This window comes from Xiphophorus hellerii, chromosome 14, assembly GCF_003331165.1.
Source record: "Xiphophorus hellerii strain 12219 chromosome 14, Xiphophorus_hellerii-4.1, whole genome shotgun sequence".
Taxonomy (NCBI): domain Eukaryota; kingdom Metazoa; phylum Chordata; class Actinopteri; order Cyprinodontiformes; family Poeciliidae; genus Xiphophorus; species Xiphophorus hellerii.
In genome coordinates, this window is record NC_045685.1 from 13313894 (window position 1) to 13332082 (window position 18189).

Below are 18189 nucleotides of genomic sequence, written 5' to 3' on the forward strand. Positions count from 1 at the left end.
TAGACCACTTAAGATTAAAACCGAGAGTGGAAGGAATCCTTGCTCCAGTTTGTTTCTCAATGGACAAACTTTTCTGTTTAAATCACTATATGACAGGTTACCTCACCTTCTGAAGCAAACAGTCGTCATTTTGTTTACAAGTCGATGTGTTTCATAAAACACGCATTCGCTGTGAGATCAGCGCCTTTTCTCTGGCAGGAAGGTGTGCAGAGAGGTGGCCTACGCACACATTCCTAAGCAAAGCAATAAATAAATTGATAAGCGGAGAGGAACAGTTTAGTGACCTGATCTCTTTTTTAAAAGTAAACAAACATTTTGACTTAACACAAAGCACCATATAATTGTGGGGTGAAAGAAAAACAACGTATGGGTTGGACTTTTTTGTAAAAATAAAAATCTGAACGACCAAAGTCTGATTAAAAATCCACGGTAAGACTTAAAAATTGATGTTCATTCAACCTGACTGAGCTGTAGCTCTTTGGCAAGGAGCGATGGGGAGAAGATTTCAATTTTACAGCGTCACAAAATTAAATGAATAAAATGTGGTTCTAGAAGGAATTGAACCACTTCCGCGAAATACATTTTCGCTTTAGTTCTTTCTTTCTTTTTTTACCTCAGCTTCTTGTTGTAGATAGTAGTTTAATATTTTCAATGGGAGGCAATGTTGATCTTGCTTCCCCTAATCTGCATTAAAGGGTTTACTATAGATGCCATGTAAGCTGAGAGAAAAGACGAAGCTTTCTGCAACTCTAAAGCCACCGTGTCGTGATGGAATGAAATGCATCTCTCAACTAAACATGCATTAGTCGATGGCCAAGCACAGCTAGAGAATATTTCTCTATCTAATGAGCAGCTGGTGGACTTTCAGTTCTGAATAAGCCACTTTATCCATCCAGACTGAGACTGAAACTGAAGAGTGACTAAGAACAAGAATGTCAATAACTGAATAACTGAGAATAACAGGAAGTGGAGAAACACCCTGAACGTTGCAGACGGCAAACGCTTCTGCGCCTGCATGCGCAGGAAAAACTCAAAATGTGTTCTTTTGGAAAGGAACTAGCAGCTCATACATAATGATTAACAAAAACATAAAAAACCTTTTGTATAATTATCAATGCTAATTTTCGAATTGAATCTGGTTGTTCCTCTTATTCTTCAACTTGACGTAGAAACAACTACCAGAATAAAAAAGAGGAAAAACTTTCAGGCTGGATTCGGGGCTGCCAACCTGAACTGGTTATTCTTCTTTCTGTTTTCTGATAATAATCTCTCCTCTTGGATTACATGCGGGAACAATCTTACTTTATTGACCCCCAGCTGAACATTTGAACCCAAGGAAAAATTCAGTGAAGTCCAAACTGATTTACTGACACTAAGTTAAGCTGACGACTGATTTCCAGAAGGAAGTTCTGGAAGGTTTCCTGGTGTTACATGCATTTACATGGAGGGCTGAATTCACCACTCTGTGGAACAGATCCCACCTATTAGTCTCTCTTTTTAAAAGAGCAAACATTTTTATTGAGCAAAAATAAAGACATTTGAGGAAGACTAGATGTACAGTATATCTATGTTGTGGTAAAGAGTGATTTATCTGGTTCTCTCAAGGTAATGTAGCCAGTTTTGTTATTGTAGGAGAGCAGTTACAGCTCCCTGATAATTTGGCAACACTCCTGATAAAGCTATCTGGAATAATTACTAAACATTTCTTTTTTTTTAAATGATCTATTTGAGATACAGACAGGTTGATTAATTAGATGCCTGCACTTTCAGCCTTATTAAACTTTTCACATGCTTTTATGTCAATTTTATGAATTTTTGTTTTAGATGATCGAATTTTGGCATTTGTGGCTTTCCTTCCAAATTGTTCTTATTTCAGGTTTCTGCTTGTTTAGATTTGAGCTCCTGGTAGGAATGTTAATCTGAAGATACCGTTAAGGTAGAAATATTGTCAGTCGGAGTTAAGGGAGGTACGCCAGCAGAGTGCTTGGGGCAGTTCTAAGAGGACAGAACTTTGTGAAAAATCTGCTGTGTGGTTCCGATAAATCCAGCCAGCTGGGTCAAGACCTGACAGGTCAGGACATTCAGCAGATAAGACGCTGCTCAGCTTATCTGCTCCTGGTCGCACACAGGCATGCACAGAGAGAAAATTGCCCTTTTAATGTTCTCCTAAACAAGTTAAATGAATAATGATGTTCATCAACGGCGCACCTATGGATAATAAGCTATGAATCAGTGAAGTAGCGCACCTTTATGGTCCTGATGAGACGTCTCTGTACTGCATATAAGTGAGTCTGACTTTCAGTTCAAGGCCTTTTCCGGGCTGGAGCTGCTCCTTGTTTCTGAGCGTCAGATTACCATTTGATTCTTCTGATAAAAGTCTGGAGAGGAACCAGCCGACTCACATCTCTTTAAACAAATGAATGTGCAAAGCTACAAAAACAGAGCATTCTTTAACATTTGTCAGCTTCCAAATGTTTCCGAACTCAGAAATTGTGTGTTTGGGATGGGGGTGGAGGGATGGGGTTATTTTTGTTTGTTTTGTTTTTTTACCAACAGGCCTATTTTGAGAACAATATTCTTGACCATAATTTGATAATGTGAGGGCTCACATTCTACCGTGTCCCAGTCCAACAGCTTCAACTATCGGCATAAGGAATCAAAAGGAATCTTGAGAAAATCACTAATAATGTTTCTGAAATCTTTATGCTTTTTTTTTTTTTTTTCAAAAATAGTGTGATTGAAGGAATCTTTAATCGGTGGACAATAACAGACATCCGAAGCACTTACTTTGTGCTTTAAACTTTCAATTGGCATCATTCAAAGAAGAAATAAAAGCATTTCCAATTTCCTGTCTCATGAGTCGTTATCTTGGATTTACGCTGAGGATGTATGCAGTGTAATAATGTAAAGACTGGCACACAGGAGAAGACTTGAAAAACCAGAGTAACCCATGTACCGATGCTGCAAGAGAACAATCAACAGAAAGGAGAGATGGCTAAAAATAAATGATCAATCAGCCAATTAGGAACAATACCAAAAGATTCATCAACTACTAAGATAAATAGAAGCTGCAGTTGCATTAAGTCTTCACAACTTGACTCTTAGGGGCCCATAATGCAGATCTTTGCATTTTCCAGCACAAAGACCTCAAACTCTGCAGCAATTTCCCTTTTTTTATACCATCCTGTTGCCCAACCACTTTCTCAATCCTTTTCTAGTTAAAAGATGAAAAAAAGCAACTCTGATAAAAACTTAAAAGCAATTCCACTTTTACAGCTTTTCTATGCCATCCCTTAACACCTTTGATATCAGGTCACAACAATCAAATGTCCACTGGCCACCAACAACGTTTCCTTTATCTTAAGAAGCATTTCAGAGCAGTGAGAATGAACCGACAGCTCTGGATTTAATTTAGTTATGCAACATAAACATGCAGTGAGAATGGCTGGTTTGATTTGCAAAGAGCTGGGACATCTGGAAGGGGATATCCGTGGAGAGAAGAGGTTGCACAACCAGTAAAGGAACACAGTCAGTTTCCGTAGCATCCAACGGTCAGATGGCCAAATGGACGCAGCTCATTACACAATTTTTCTAGCTTTTAGTCTTTTCTACTCATGCAAGTCTTTAACTGAAGAGTACAACCCAGTGGGATCTTAAAGCACCTGAATAAAATGATTTTAAGGATGATTTCCAACACTAGTCAAAACCAGTGACCATGTCCACAGGGCTAAAAACACCAGCAAGAGTGGCAATGAATAAAATATTCTATTATAACACATATTTGACAATGTTATATATTTCCTTAACACTTCGACACCATGAAAAATGACCACGCCTCTGACACTGTTCCCGATTCTCAGAAGTGTGAGCCACCATCAGCTCACAGAGCAAATCCGATGATTCTGATTAAGAAACAAATGACAAAAGCATAAGATATTTATGCCAAAAATCCAGTTGAAATCCAGTGGTTTTCATCTCCTAGTAAACGGCAAGAAAATATAATAGACGTTGCCAGGACCTACTAGAAGGTGTTTTTTTACGGGAAAGGTAGAAGGAGCTGGATAAAATGCATTTTCATGCATGTTTGTGTGGTCCTTATTCTGGCAATGCATGCCTTTCAAACACCTAAATTTAATTTGAATAAATATGATGATGCAAAAACCAGCTATGTATGGTCCATGCAGGTGTACGCTGGCAAACTTTAGGAGCTCCAGAGACGAATCAGAGTACAAGGGTTGTGATTGATACGCCAAATGGTCTCGGGGGGGGAACAACATGACCTGTGATAGTTTCTTCAGATTGTCCTAGAAAGGGGAAAATGTTGCCCTCATGGGAACTTTCCACAAAATGCAGAAGTCAGAACCTGAAAGGAACAGAAACCAAGTATGATCCTTTACTACTAAGCTACCGAAGGAGGAGTCGATAACTTCCAACAATGTTGCTGGGTCAAACGGCACCAGGGGAATGACTGCACACTGGCAGCTAAAGAAATTAAAATATAATTTTCATGAATAGCCATTGTTTTTCTCTGTGTAGGTTTTCTTGCATTAAAACATTAAAATAGTTCTATTTTTATAAAAAATTTAAAAAAGCTGAATTATTCTCATTCAGCCTTCATTTCTAAGAAGTAAAGAACATTGCATTAAAAATATAGTTTAGCAATGATATGATACAAAATGCTTTGAGGGAAGTCTTTGGACTCTTAAAAAGATCCCTGGGTCAAATCAGTCACATATTTAAAAAAGTTATGTCATTGAAAACCCCTTCTTTTCCCTCCAGCAACACAAAGGACAACGAGATGCAAATAACCACAGATTAATGTCAACAAAACACATTTCTGACTTTCTGACTACGACAGAGAATCTCCCAGGCTCAATATTGTAATGCAAGAAGTTAATCATGGAAAACTGTAGAAATTGAGATTTCGGACAGAAACTTTCCAGTTTGTTTTATCCACATTGGTCCTAATACTCCGTCGTACCTAGATGTGTTGTCTGAAGTGCATACGGTTAGAGTTGGATGGCACATATGTTGACAAACTGTCTCGTTTTATTACTTTCTGAATGTCAGGCATACCAGAGAACCTGGTTGCCTACATGTGCCAGAGCAATGTTTTCTCTAAAGAAGGAAATATCAGGATGGACATTTGAAACTGTGTCCAGTTTATTAAATCAAAACTGGATACAGCATCAAAGTAGGCAAGTAGTCATTCAGATCATCCCCAGCCCTAACCCTACCCAACCAACTCAAAGGTCCTGATACAAAATTCACCCTGCAACACAACCAACCCCAGTCCACCTTTGAAAGAGGTAGTAAAAATGCTGTATGAACTGGAAGAGCGAAACGAATGTGACACAATTCAAAGGAAAGGCATCAGGGTCAGAATGCTGAAATCATGTGGTTGCATGTTTGCTACATTAGTATGATCTGAAATGACGACCTAATGCATCAATTATTTACAAGAGAAACCAATTTAAGCTGCAAAGAAACCACTGCCTCCATTAAAGCAGGACATCTCTGTCCGTAGGACACGAGAAAGCAGTCCCACACACAGAACAAGGCACTGCTGTTGTTACTGAATTGTTTCAAGTCGAGTCAAATTTATTCGCTCAGCACAATCCAGCAACAAGGCAGCTCCAAGAGCTTTACACCAGAAAAACAGACACCAATTATGAAACAAGCGATGAACATTACGTTTTGTCAAATGCCATCATCAAAATCAAAAAGCATGTAAGCATGCCGAACAAACGATATTTTTCGGACACCTCGTTTACAAACACGCCTCCCTTTATGTGTGTTTCCGATGATATTTATCTCTCCGTGGGAGCCTCTGGTACATAACGTGAAAACACAAGCGGAGCTGTATTTTTTTTCTTTTCTTTTTCTTCAGGAAGGAGTGCATGCTGTGGGAGGTGGGGGGTCGGCCATTCCTCATGAAGGGCTCATTGTCCTTCGTCCCACCGTCCTCGATGGTCATTTTTCTTTTCTTGACCCATGTTCCAGTTATCACCAATGAAAGGCATCTCTAAACAGGAAGGATTTGAGTTTTGATTTAAGGGAACTCAGCGTTTCGGCTGTTATTTAGTTTTCGGGAAGTTTGTTAAAGATTTGTGGTGCACAGAAGCTGAATGCAGCTTCTCCATGTTTGGTTCTGGAGATGCAGAGCAGACCAGAACCAGAAGACCCGAGAGGTCTGGAAGGTTGCTACAACAACAACAGATCTTTAATGTATCGCGGTGCTAAAACGTTCAGTGGTTAATAAACTAGTAGTAGGACTTTAGAACTGGACTAATGTGCTCTACCTTCCTGAGTTTTAGTCAGAGCGCGAGCAGCAGCAGCAGCAGCAGCGGCGTACTGAGCCAGAAGCAGCAGTCTGACTCATTCCTTAGGCAGACCTGTGAAGATGCTGTTGCAGTAATCAGTGCAACTAAAGACAGATGTTGCTGTGGCTGCAGTTCTTTAGAAATGTTCTTGAGGTGATAGAAGGCTGACTTCAGTTTCATTTCAGTTCAGCTGGTTTTAGTAATTCAGTAACATGAGAAAACAGTAAAAAATGCCAATTTTACACACAAGGAAGGATTATGATGACCTTTAATATAAAGTAGACATATTGCTAGATCTATGAAAGTAGTGTTTAAATTTGGCAAGGCATTAAAGGATGTTGATGTATGGTATGTCTCCTTTTTAAGCGATACAAAACATATGGTTGTAATAGGAAAACGGGATAAAAATGGTTTACAATGGTGTAAAAACGTATTTGCCCTCTTAACTTATCTCGATTTCGCTTTTCTTGCCACACAGTTAACCATATTTTTGAAAGAAGTGGCTCGTTTACTTTAACCTACTTGTTTTCTGAAAACTTAACACGCAAAACAGAACCACGTGGATCCATGCAATTATCTAGCAGGACGTTGGAAAAGATTGTGAACATGTTGCTTGTCGCTTTTAATCTTTTAATATGTAAACAGAATCATTCTCACGCACATGCAGGCGCTCCATGGTTCTCATTATTAGCCGAAGCAGATTAGTCAGTCAGAAAATGTTGCCTTCCAACACCGTTTATTACTGATTTAAGCAGCTGTAACACGCAAGCCATTTGCATATTAAATTAACAAGTGGGCATGAGATTCAAACAAAGAGAAAACAAGCTATATTTCTGACGAAACTTACATTTTAACTCATTTCATGTAACGTAAATTTAAAAAAAAAAAAAAACATGCAATCTCGCATAAAACGTGACGAGAAATAAATAAAACGCGAAAGTACGCAGCTGTATAAAAGCAGACAAAATAAACTCCCTGAGCGGCTACAATGAGCAGCATTTAAAGTTTGCAGCTGCTGCCTTTAACGGTATTTTCTTTTTTTTTTTCTTACCTTTTTAAAGCTGAATTGCGGGGGGGAACAAAAGCAGCGTGGGGAGCGCCGTGTTCTTGCTGGGTTGCAGAGTGTGAACTGATGGAGGCAAATTAAGTTTCACTTTTCAGAGAAGTGAGGCAAGACAATGGGGGTGAGGGGGGGCCACCTGGAAAACAACGAGGAGGAGCAGGAAGAGGAGGAAGTAGCTTCTCCTTTTAGATGAAAGAAATAACATATAAACAGTCATGTTGAAAATTATACTGGCAAAAAAAATATCTGCGAATGCCACAATTTATGTAAATGAGTTTGTGCTGGTGGTGTCAGCCATCTTCCGTGGGGTAGTTTGATGGAACAGCAGCTTATCTCAGGCAGGAATTGTTCCCAAAAGAACTGCACTAAAATGAGAACAGGATGGTCTCATATTTTCAGCCGTCCAAGAAATTACTCAAGTAACATTAAAAAAGTAAATACGTTTTGTAAAAAAAAAAAAAAACATGACATGTACTTATTGTGCATATGTTAAAACAGGGTAAAGTACTAACAGTGAAAAGTGTGGTGTGGTAAAAGTAGTTTTAAAAGTACTTTTTTTTTCAGAATAGTTACTCAAGTAAATGTAACTAGTTATCTCTGGTAACTAGTTACATCACAGTTCCTTCAGCCCAGCAGCTGTTTGACTTTATAACCACCACTGCTCCCAACAAGCTTAATAAATGTTTATGTCTGTGCTGTTATTTACTCAGTTTGTCTTATTTTAAATAATGTTCTCGCTGTTATTTGCACATCGCAGGTGATGTTGTTACTTTTTAACTTCTTATATTCTTCTTGCTGCTACTCAGTTTCACATTTCTTTGGATCAGAGCTGGGCTTTTTTAAATACTTCTACAGTATTGTTTGGCCAGTGCCGTAAATTTGCTCTCATGGTGCCGCCTTCTATTCTTATTTTTTCAAGTTTTTAAATGTTTTTTTTAACCTTTTGTTTGAATCTGTATGTTTCTTACTGCTGATATTTCCCAAACTGTGGTTCAATGAAGTCTATATTTTCTCTCTTTTGGACTTACACCAGAATATCATGAAAAGTTTAATATGTTTTGTAAATTATTTTAGAAAGTAGAACTCATATTACATTTATTCAAAGTCCACCAAATGAACTATTGCAAACTAAATATTGCATATATATATATTTATCAGTCTTTAATGGGTCTGGCTCCTATCATCCACACTTTCCCCCCCTAAGAGACCCTAACACTCACAGGTCACGTCCTGTAGGCTGCCATCTTTGACAACAGCCCCCACAAGAAGAAGAGATTTGTAGTTTATAGTTTTAGGAGTGTAAGCTAGAAAATGGGGGGAACGCTATCTAGCAATGATGCTATTGAATGCCTCAGCTCTATTCCCAGAAAATGAGTAATCAGTCATGTAGCACAGTTCATACTGCTATCAGCAAACCACGCAGAGTTCCTCAAAGTACGTCTCCTTTGGTATTAATCTGAGTTTTGCTACACAGTGTCGTAACCTGGACCGAACAGATTAGGCACTCCTGCACAAAAATCTGACCTCTTTGTCTTGAAAGGCGTCTCGAGTATAACTGTAATGTAAGTTCAGTTTGTTATGAAAACAAAGTGAACTTATTCCTGGAAAGCAGCTGCTCAAGTTTTCAGTTCTGTCGTCTTGTATATTATAGCATTATTTAACATTATCTGGATTATTTGTATCCCTATGAATAAATAAATAACCCAGAGAAAGAGATTAGTTACTCTTACAAATATAACTCATCTTTCCCTATTAATTGTTTTTATTTTGTAAGTTTCTTGTGGTTTTGGAGGTGTACTTGGGTACTCAGAAAAAGTTTTCATTTTGGCTTCATCTTTGTGTAATAAATAATGAAATGTAACAATCACAATGATTTTATAAACTGGCATAGACTGCAACATTGACAAAGTTGAATTGATTCAGACATTACAGGTCCGGGGGTCAGCTAGGTATGTTGGCAGCAGGACCAAAACGCAAATACAAATATGGAATCTGTATGAAATTCACTTTTTAATGAAAAAAAGCAAAGAGAAGAGCAGAATGAAATGGAAGGAGCCAGTGGGGAATGAAGAGGCTGGAGAGCTTAAATACTGAAGAGGGAGTGGGAATGACCAGAGGACAGTTAACTGGACGAAGAGAGGCGATGATTAGCAGCTGGAACCAGGAGAAAATTGGCAGCTGAGATGAGGTGAAAACAAAAAGAATAAAGGAACAGATATAAACCGAAATAAACCGAAATAACAGAAAGAAAGAAAAAACAGAAATAAACACTACTCTACTGAAACAAGACCAAAACACAAGCCCAGTTGAACTGAGGCAAGACATAAACCAAAATGGAAAAAAATATGAGAAAGCCAACCAAAAAAAAAAAAAGGAAATTATCAAAATAGAAAATAATTGAAACAAGATGTCCAAACTCTAAAGGTTCATAAGAGCAGGGGGGAAAACCGAGACATCCATTCTGAGAAACGCTCTCCATGAACGATCCCCAGGGTTTCCCAGCCCAGAATGGAGACCTGCCAGCTGGTTCTGGGTCAGACTCTCCTCCCGGTGGGAGGTGCAAACATTTAGAAGAAGTGACTCTTATCCTGCACTGCATAATGTTCTCACAGCCTCTCAGATACTCTGCAGAACTTTTACATGTAGGCTAAGCAAAAATATCCTCATTTTCTACAAGGCACAGTGTTTCTTTTTTTCGTCACATCTACAAGAAAAACATATTGTTGTTTATCTTGTCTGATACTTGTTTCCTAAACAATGTTTTGACCCTTTTGTGTGTTTTGACTTGGCCATATCCAAAAAAATAATAATAATCATCATTTTAACAATCTACCTCCACAGCATCAAATGTCATTTAGATTATATCAAGTGTAAAGGAGTTTTTCCTTAAACTTGTTCCATAGACAAATGATAGAACTTGTAAAATGATCCGTGGCTGTGTCTGGGATGCAAGAAATGCAGTAATTTGTTACAATGGCGCCCCCTGGCGGTTGCAGAGATAATTACACAGTCAGAGCCGAAGTCAAATTCCTTGTTTGTGTGCCCCAAATAAAATTGATTCTGATCAATCCCAGGTGGTTCAAGTACAGGACAACATCTTCACTTTTCAATATTTAATGTCACTTTTATGGAAAACTTTCCTGAACTCTGAATTACCCTTCAGTTCCTCCCTGTCCTGAAAATAAAATAAGTGAATTGCAGCGATTTTTGCATTAGGTTTTTTTTTTTTACATCCTTAAATTAAGTTGAAGAGCAAGAGGAATACACTATTCTACTCTATCCTGAGATTCAGTGTTGTCGACCATGCACTTATATGCTTTCAAAGAAAGACTTTAAAGGTCATCATTCAATAAAAGATTAACAATAAAATTATTTTTGCAGTCAGGACCAAAAGGCTGTGTTTAGTAGCAAATATATTTTAACTTTAGTGCAAAACAAATAATGCATTTAATGAACTGATCATTTAATTATGTATATTTAGTCGAATAGTATATGTGTTTTTGTGTCTGTCCGTCTGTTTCTATCTCTTATACAGCGTGTTGTGAACACCAATGACGTTGAAATTGCTCCATCAATGCTGTAACTCTGCTCTGCAGAGGTTTAAACTACCAGCAGGGGGCGCCAAGGTGCTGTTGCATACCTTTGATGGAGAAAAAGAAAACACCTGCTCAACGATAAATGACTAATGCGTTTCAAATGCAAGAAAATCTGAACGGTGAGAACAGCGAGTCTCTGGAAAACCCTAATATTAGAATATGCCACAAAAAAAAAAAAAATCGTTTTAAATGAGTTCCTAGCTGTCATTTCAGAACTGCTGATTCATAGCCAAAACACAAAGTTAGAAAGTGAGATCACAAGATTTTCTACAGTAGTTAGTAGTTATTACTCTACAATTGGAAGACGTACAGTGGTGGTATTGTGCTTTTTGTTTGTTTCTTTTTGAGATTTAGAAATAGTCTAGATTTCTGCATTTTCAAGATTATAAGAGCGAATGTGACCCCAGATTACCAAATAAATTGGACAAAGTTATTTAATACACAACTTCTGTTTGAGGGTAAAGTGAGATAAGTGGTTGCACTAAATGTGTGTGACACTCAAAAATAGACTCATTTTTTGCACTGTTCTAAGGGGCACGTTTTTCTGGGAAGTGTAGCAAGTCATTAAGCAGCAAATGTTACTTCTGACTATAAAAAGACCACTGAACACACAAACTGTATCTCAGCTCACAGCTCACAGCTCACCGTGTAATCTACAGATTAATCACCAAAGTGTGTCAAAGTTCATTTCATTTTATTGGCATGCTTCCATTAAGCAAATTTATTTTCAAAAATGTCAGATATGGTCAATGGAAACAGCTTTTGTTATCCATTACTCTGTCCAGCCATATTTCCTCATAGTTGACTCTGTACAACTCAATAAGTACTAATTCTAAATTAAATTGTCATAAGAATAAGTCTTTGAAAACTATTTTGACTTTTTATTTTATTTTGTTTACCCCAAGTGCACATGCTTATACCCCCCATTGTAGAGCACCCTGGGTGGAAAGCCTTATCATTTATTTGACCTATTGAGCAGCAGCTACCAGAAACTGAGCTGAACAATAAGCAAGCTATTTTGAAGAGGGCGTGTCCCTCTTCAAAATAGTTGAAGAGGGACAACTGGTGTTTTACAGAGGACTCAAATGGAGACAAGCGGGAAGAGGCAAAAGCGGAAATTAACAGCTGGGATGAGGAGCGGAATGGAAGCTGGTGTGAGAAGAAAAACCACAGAAACAAAAGGGAAGAGAAACCTGAACAGCAAACTGAAATAAATACGAATCTAATGAAACAAATCCAAAATACATTGACAATTACTGAACTGACTCAATATATATATAGAAAGACATGATCAAAACAACCAAACACCAAAGGATCAGAACACCTAAAAGCATAAAAACCTTTATAGATTCAATAATCTGTGAAACTAGTTTGAAAGAACAAAAACAAAAAAAATGAGGATTTTTAGTTGTTTAAAAAAAAAACATACCCAAATGTACGTTTAATAATAATTATCTTACTATTAAAGTTAGTTGGAATTAGTTTGACCGTAGAGAAATGACTGAGTGGGTTTTTTTTAATTGTTTTTTTTCTGGTGTCAGACTTGACAACACAGACGTGACAGACGCGGCTGCGTAAAAAAGAAAAAAGAAGAAAAAGAAAAACTGACAGAGAGCGCGAGGCGGAAGACTGAGTCAGTCTTCAGTCAGGCAGCAGACGGAGAGGATCATGAGACGGACCAGGTTTCCTTCCCATCACCAGCATCACTCCAGACCCAGCTAAGGAACGATGTCTAACAACACCACGGAGGCGGTGCAGGACTACCCTTACGTGCGCTTCTACGTGTCCACCCTCTCCTTCTCGGTCCTTCTCTTCTTCAACCTCATCATCAACTGGACCATCGTCCGGGAGGAGCGGCTGCGGAGCCATGCGCGCTTCGTGCTGGTCTTCCACCTGCTGGTGTCCGCTCTGGTCCACCTGGGCATGAGCAGCGTCTTCTACTACCAGATCCACCTGAACGCGCGGCCGAGCCGCACCGCTTGCCGGGCCATGATCACCGTCCTGATCAGCAGCGCCTCCAACATCCTGCTGACGCTCACGGCCATGGCTCTGGACCGCTTAGTGGCCGTGTGCTACCCGATGCGCTACACCTCCACCTGCACGGCGGCGTACTGGCCGTGGCTGCTGGGCTTGCTCACCTGGATGGTAGCCCTGGTCATCCCCCTCAGCCTGCCTCTCAACCCGGGTCCCCAGGCGGGGGACCCCGATACTTGCGACCGGAATAAGCTGAAAAAGGGCGAGCTCCAGAAGGTGCTGTTCATCGGACTGTGCACGCTGCTCATTCTCTACAGCTACGTGCGGATCCTGGTGGAGGGACGGCGGCTCGGGGTGCTCAACCGGAGGAACCGGGCCGGCTGCAGGACCATCGCCCTGCACGGCACCCAGCTGGCCGTTTACATCCTGCCCAACTTCGTGAACTTCGTGTTGTACCTCATGTTGAACAAAAACATTATTGAGCGTGACACCAAGGAGCTGTCCGCCGTGGTTATATTTGCGTTCTTCAGCGTGGCGCAGTGCGTGGCGCCCGTTGTTTATGGCTTGCGCAAAGAGGAACTTCTGGAGCAGCTGAATCGTCGGTTCCCCTGCTGCTCCCGGTACCTGAAGGCTGTGCTCGGCTGGACCGTGAGAGCCAACTGGCCCCATACACAACCCAGAGGAAGGTATGTCCCACTCGGTCACGTTTCTCGACTCTTTGAAGATACGCAGGGGCGTCTCCAGAAAATTTTCAGAGGGATGCCCAGAAGGGCCCTGGGGTGGGCTACCAAAGCCATAATTATCATCTGGGCATCTCTTTCAGAACTTTCTGGAACAGCTCCTGCTGATTCTTCATTCCTGCACAAAAAACATGTCCAGGAACTGAGGAGTACTTGGCAGAAGATAAATACCAGAAAAATGTAACATTGTCCTCTCTGCCGAAAGCTACTTTATGGGCTCAAAATATGAATCACTAATGAAGTTATTTGTTACTTTGTGAGGGAAAGTAGATTGCTCTGAATTGCAAATGCAATCAAATATCTTTTTTTTTTTTTTAAATGGTATGTTCTGAAAAAAAAGGCATGCAATGTTTGGTCAAGTCATTCCTGAAATACATTTATTTTTGCATCGAGAAAAACTGCGTTGCATGAATTCTCCGTTTTGGAAGTGATCGTTTGGAATCTGAGGAAATCCGTCCCTCTGACTGGAAAGTGGAGCGTTTACCGTCAGTGCTTAAAGTTCGGATTCAGCTGCAAGAGTTTGTAACTTCCTGTGTTGCGTTCTTTGATGTTTTGAGTTTTTGAATTTCTCCACTAAGGGATGAAACACTTAATGCCGGTCAGGATGACACACACACACATTTATTTTATTTTTTGTCAGCAGAACCATGTTGGAATACCTTTGGAATGTAGCTTTGTTTTGTCTTGCTGAAATGAACGATAGTTTTACTGGGAAAAGTAGGACTCAGTTTTTGGGTGCGATTTTCACCAAGTCCAGATTTTTTATTAACTTTGACCAACTTCACACAACATTTGAAGCTTGGACTTAGACACAAGTTTGTCCTTCCCACGGAAGGATTGAGACATTAAAGGGGGGGTTGAAGACACCCTGAAGCTGTCGCCTTTGAATCGCCAGATGACACGGTGACAACCTCAATATGACTGACTTCTGTAGGTGTTAGTGGTTGTCTGGGCTTGAGGGTGTGATCCACCGCTGGTAGTTGGTCTGTGTGGTCAGGATATTAAAGGAAAAACACACAGATATCGCCACTGTGGTGCATCCTCTCGCCATTTACACACATGGGCTGCAAAAAAGTCTGAGGAGAAGGAAAACGTCACCGGACTTCAGCTGAGGGTAGTTTTTTTTCTTCCAATAGCTAGAATAAAACTGATATGTGTCCAAAGGCAATTGCCTGACATATTTTACGTGCAGAGCACCATGCTGACGTCCACTCCTCGCTTCCGCAATGTCGGCTCAAGTTTTTCATTTTTTAGCCGATGTATGTGATGTATTATCACTCGTATTGGTATGTGGCGTGTTATCACTCAGAGAGAAACTCATCTTTGTGGGTTTATGACGTTTATATGTTGTTTGAAAGACTTAATAAATTATAGGTGTATTTATGTTCCACCTTCCAGTCAACACTCACTTTCAAATAACTGCAAAGGATTGGTGCCATTTGAATACAGTTTGGTAAAACTGAGGGTTATCAATGGGTTTGTAAGGGATTTGGTAAAAGAGGGCCATCAGTGCGCTACAGGCAGTACTAGGAGCACCTGATAGTCAATCAGAACAGTGACTGACTTGCACCAGATAAAAGAGATGATTCATGGACTGTAGTAGTAGTAGAGGCATGATGCAGCTACCCAGAATGAAGGGCATACAGATGCCAAAGTGCCTTGATGTGATCCTGCAGAGTGTATCTGTTTTGATTTTGTGTATTTTCGCCCATTTAAAGCCACTGCTGGCTACTGCTGCTTTTAAGTCTCTGTAACACAGAAAGTATACTCTTAGTTGCTTGCCAACCGCCATTAAAAACAAAAAGAAGAAGAAGAAAGTATACTCTTGGACCGGTTCTTCTCCGTTGCTGTGTGTCTGCTCACACTGAGCGAAGTTTTGCTGGAGATTTTTCCCTGTTGAAAACAAGTTATTCCTTTCCGCTGTCGCCACATGCCCGCTCAGGGTGAAGGATTTCTGCACACTTATTGACTCGACTTAGTTTCTTTCGATATAAAACTTTTGGTAATTCCTGCAGCAAACAGAACTTGGGTAAATTGTCTTATAAATATCGACTGTATGGAAATGTGTGCCGCTGAATGATTGGATTGTTTTGATTCTATGTTTCTGTAAAAACTGGAAGCAGCATAACGCCATGTTCATATAGACCTATTCGTAAACTGGTTTAATTCCTGTGGTGCTTGACAATGTTTCTGAGCTGTAGCTTTCTTTATTTTTAATATCTAAAAGATTTATTCCTGCTAACATTAAGTTAAAGGTAAATCTCTCTTTATGTTCGCTCACATAAGACACAGCTTTTTAAGCATCCTCAGTCCCGCCCCAGAAAAAACTCACGCTTCACTTGGTACCCAAAGCTTAAATCTTTTATCAATCCTAGTTAAAATTACAAATATTTTATTCCTAACTGACATATTAATGTTTTCCTACCATCTTTTTTGTCCAGAAAGATGTAAAAATATGGTTAATGAAGTGCAGAGTGGAATACTTGTGGTGTGGCCTATCATATATATCTTACATATTTTATTTCTATCCAATAATGCATTTAAACATCCATCTGTTGATTATATTTGCTTATCCTTGCACAGAGTTGTTGGTGCTGGTGCTTATTTCCATAGCACCCTGAACATGTCACCAGTCCATCACAGGGTAGTGATTGAATATGTCTGTGGGAAAAAAAAGGGAAAAATTCAAAATATAGTCAACTATCATCTTATGTAGCTAAATTTGCTAGTTGTTTGGCTGTCAATAGGGGCTCATTTAGTCTGAGGATCCTGTGTTGAGACTTTGTAGCCTGTAAAGTTGTGATGAGAAGAGAAGTGGCCATTTCTAATCACGATTCCAAATAAGAACATTTGAAAGATCTCATACAATTAACATAAATACAAGAAAAAACTCTTGACGGAGAACTCAGATGTCCCTGAAGGGTTTAGCTGCCTTCGTTACAATTGTAAAATGACTAATATATTTTTGTAAAGTTCAGCGGGAAAATGTCACGCGGGAGGCTTCCCTATTTAAAATAAACAATGTCAAGTCACATGAGCTGTCTAAATAAAGGTTCACATTTCATGCAAGATTTAGGTCACACTGATGAGCAGACGGTGACATGGCTGAGGGAGAGGCATCGTTGATTTTATCTGCAGCTGCTCCGAAGATTAGTCATCTGAAGAAAAATGACAATCCAGGAATTTCGAGCGCTTATTAAAAGCTAATGCATTCCGGTATTTCTGCAACTGCGTCCAATGTATTACTTCAGAAAAGGCGCCAAGTGGATTTCAAAAGATTTTAAAGAGAGACATGAACTCACCTCCTGTTTTGTTGCTCTTGTTTTTCTTTTGTTCAGGGAGCGAACGCTGACTGCTCAGACCATCATCTCCCTGGAAGTCCCACAAGAGAACCGGGAGGAAGAGACCGAGCCGCTGCCAGACACCAGTTTCTCACACAACTCACATTCATACGAAGGAATTATGGACAATGCCTGATGGGGGGAGGCTAATAAGGGAAAAGCTATTGCTTCCAACAGATTTTTTTTATCTTGTGCTGGAAAGGAACTCGTAAGACGCTTTTAATAAATTCCTTCATAAGAAAATTGAACAAAGATGCGCAGATGCAAGGGGAAAACTCAAAGCCAGACCTTGAACTGTCAATTTTTCTTTCATCTCAAGCGTTCTCCAAGGCCAGGTGGAACAGTTCTGATTGCAGAACTCCTTTTTACGGCTCAGGGGAACCCAATCGTCCGTCTGAATCCGACCTCTTCCTCCTTTTGGGATTACGCTGACTGGATATATCCTAACGTTTAGCCATGTGGATGTTTGGTGTCATTCTTACCGTAAACTGTGTAAAGCCTGAAATTCCTGGTCCACTGATTTCCTGAGACTGAAATCAGCAGAAGGAACTAAAATGGCTCAAGACATTTTGATTTTCCCGAGAGGAACCAACACTTTGGCCTGTGTTTGAGAAACGTCAAAGCACACAAACAACTTAGCATGCCTGTTGGTAAAAAAAACCCATTTTATTTAGTAAAAACTACTTTAAGTTATTTGTATAGTTTTAAGTTTGAAATATTTTTACGCTACTTATCTGTTATAAGCGGTTTTAGGACTTTTTGACCAAAAGTTAAGCATCAATTGCATTTCGATCAAAGGAAAAATACGTTCAAAGAACCATTTCCTTTTTTTCTCCAAGGGTTAGAAAAAGGGTTTGAAAAAAAATTGCTTAATAATTTGAAGTAGCTTTTCTTTTAGTGATGAAAAACAAAATGGCAGAAATCACATATAGTCCACTTTCTGCTTGTTCATCACACCGTTATGGAACTTACTACTTATTTATTTTAAAAACTTACTCCCCATTTACTAACTATTTCCAGCTGAGACCATAAGCTACAGAACGTCTCAAAATGTGAATTTTTTTCCTGAATATGTTAGTTTTTCTAAAATTCTAAAAAAAATTAAAAAAAAATCAGAAAAATAAAATATTTAAAACATTACATTTTATTGTA

At 39.4% G+C, this 18189-nt stretch overlaps 2 protein-coding genes across 3 annotated transcripts in view; one reads left to right on the forward strand and one right to left on the reverse strand.

Annotated features, from left to right (window-relative positions):
• The window catches only part of LOC116732731 (cornifelin homolog B-like), a 31563-nt gene extending 24058 nt beyond the window's left edge, over window positions 1–7505 (reverse strand). For both annotated transcript variants that reach the window (XR_004341870.1, XM_032583085.1), the window contains exon 1: window positions 7375–7505. The gene's annotated coding sequence lies outside the window, so the exon portion shown is untranslated. The remainder of the gene's footprint in view (window positions 1–7374) is intronic.
• A 5061-nt stretch (window positions 7506–12566) lies between these two features.
• LOC116732535 (odorant receptor 131-2) lies at window positions 12567–18177 on the forward strand. Its single transcript, XM_032582773.1, has 2 exons — window positions 12567–13642; window positions 17035–18177. Exons 1-2 carry the CDS (start codon window positions 12711–12713, stop codon window positions 17171–17173), a joined length of 1071 nt encoding a protein of 356 aa, XP_032438664.1. The 5' UTR covers window positions 12567–12710; the 3' UTR covers window positions 17174–18177.
• Window positions 18178–18189: the final 12 nt, after the last annotated feature.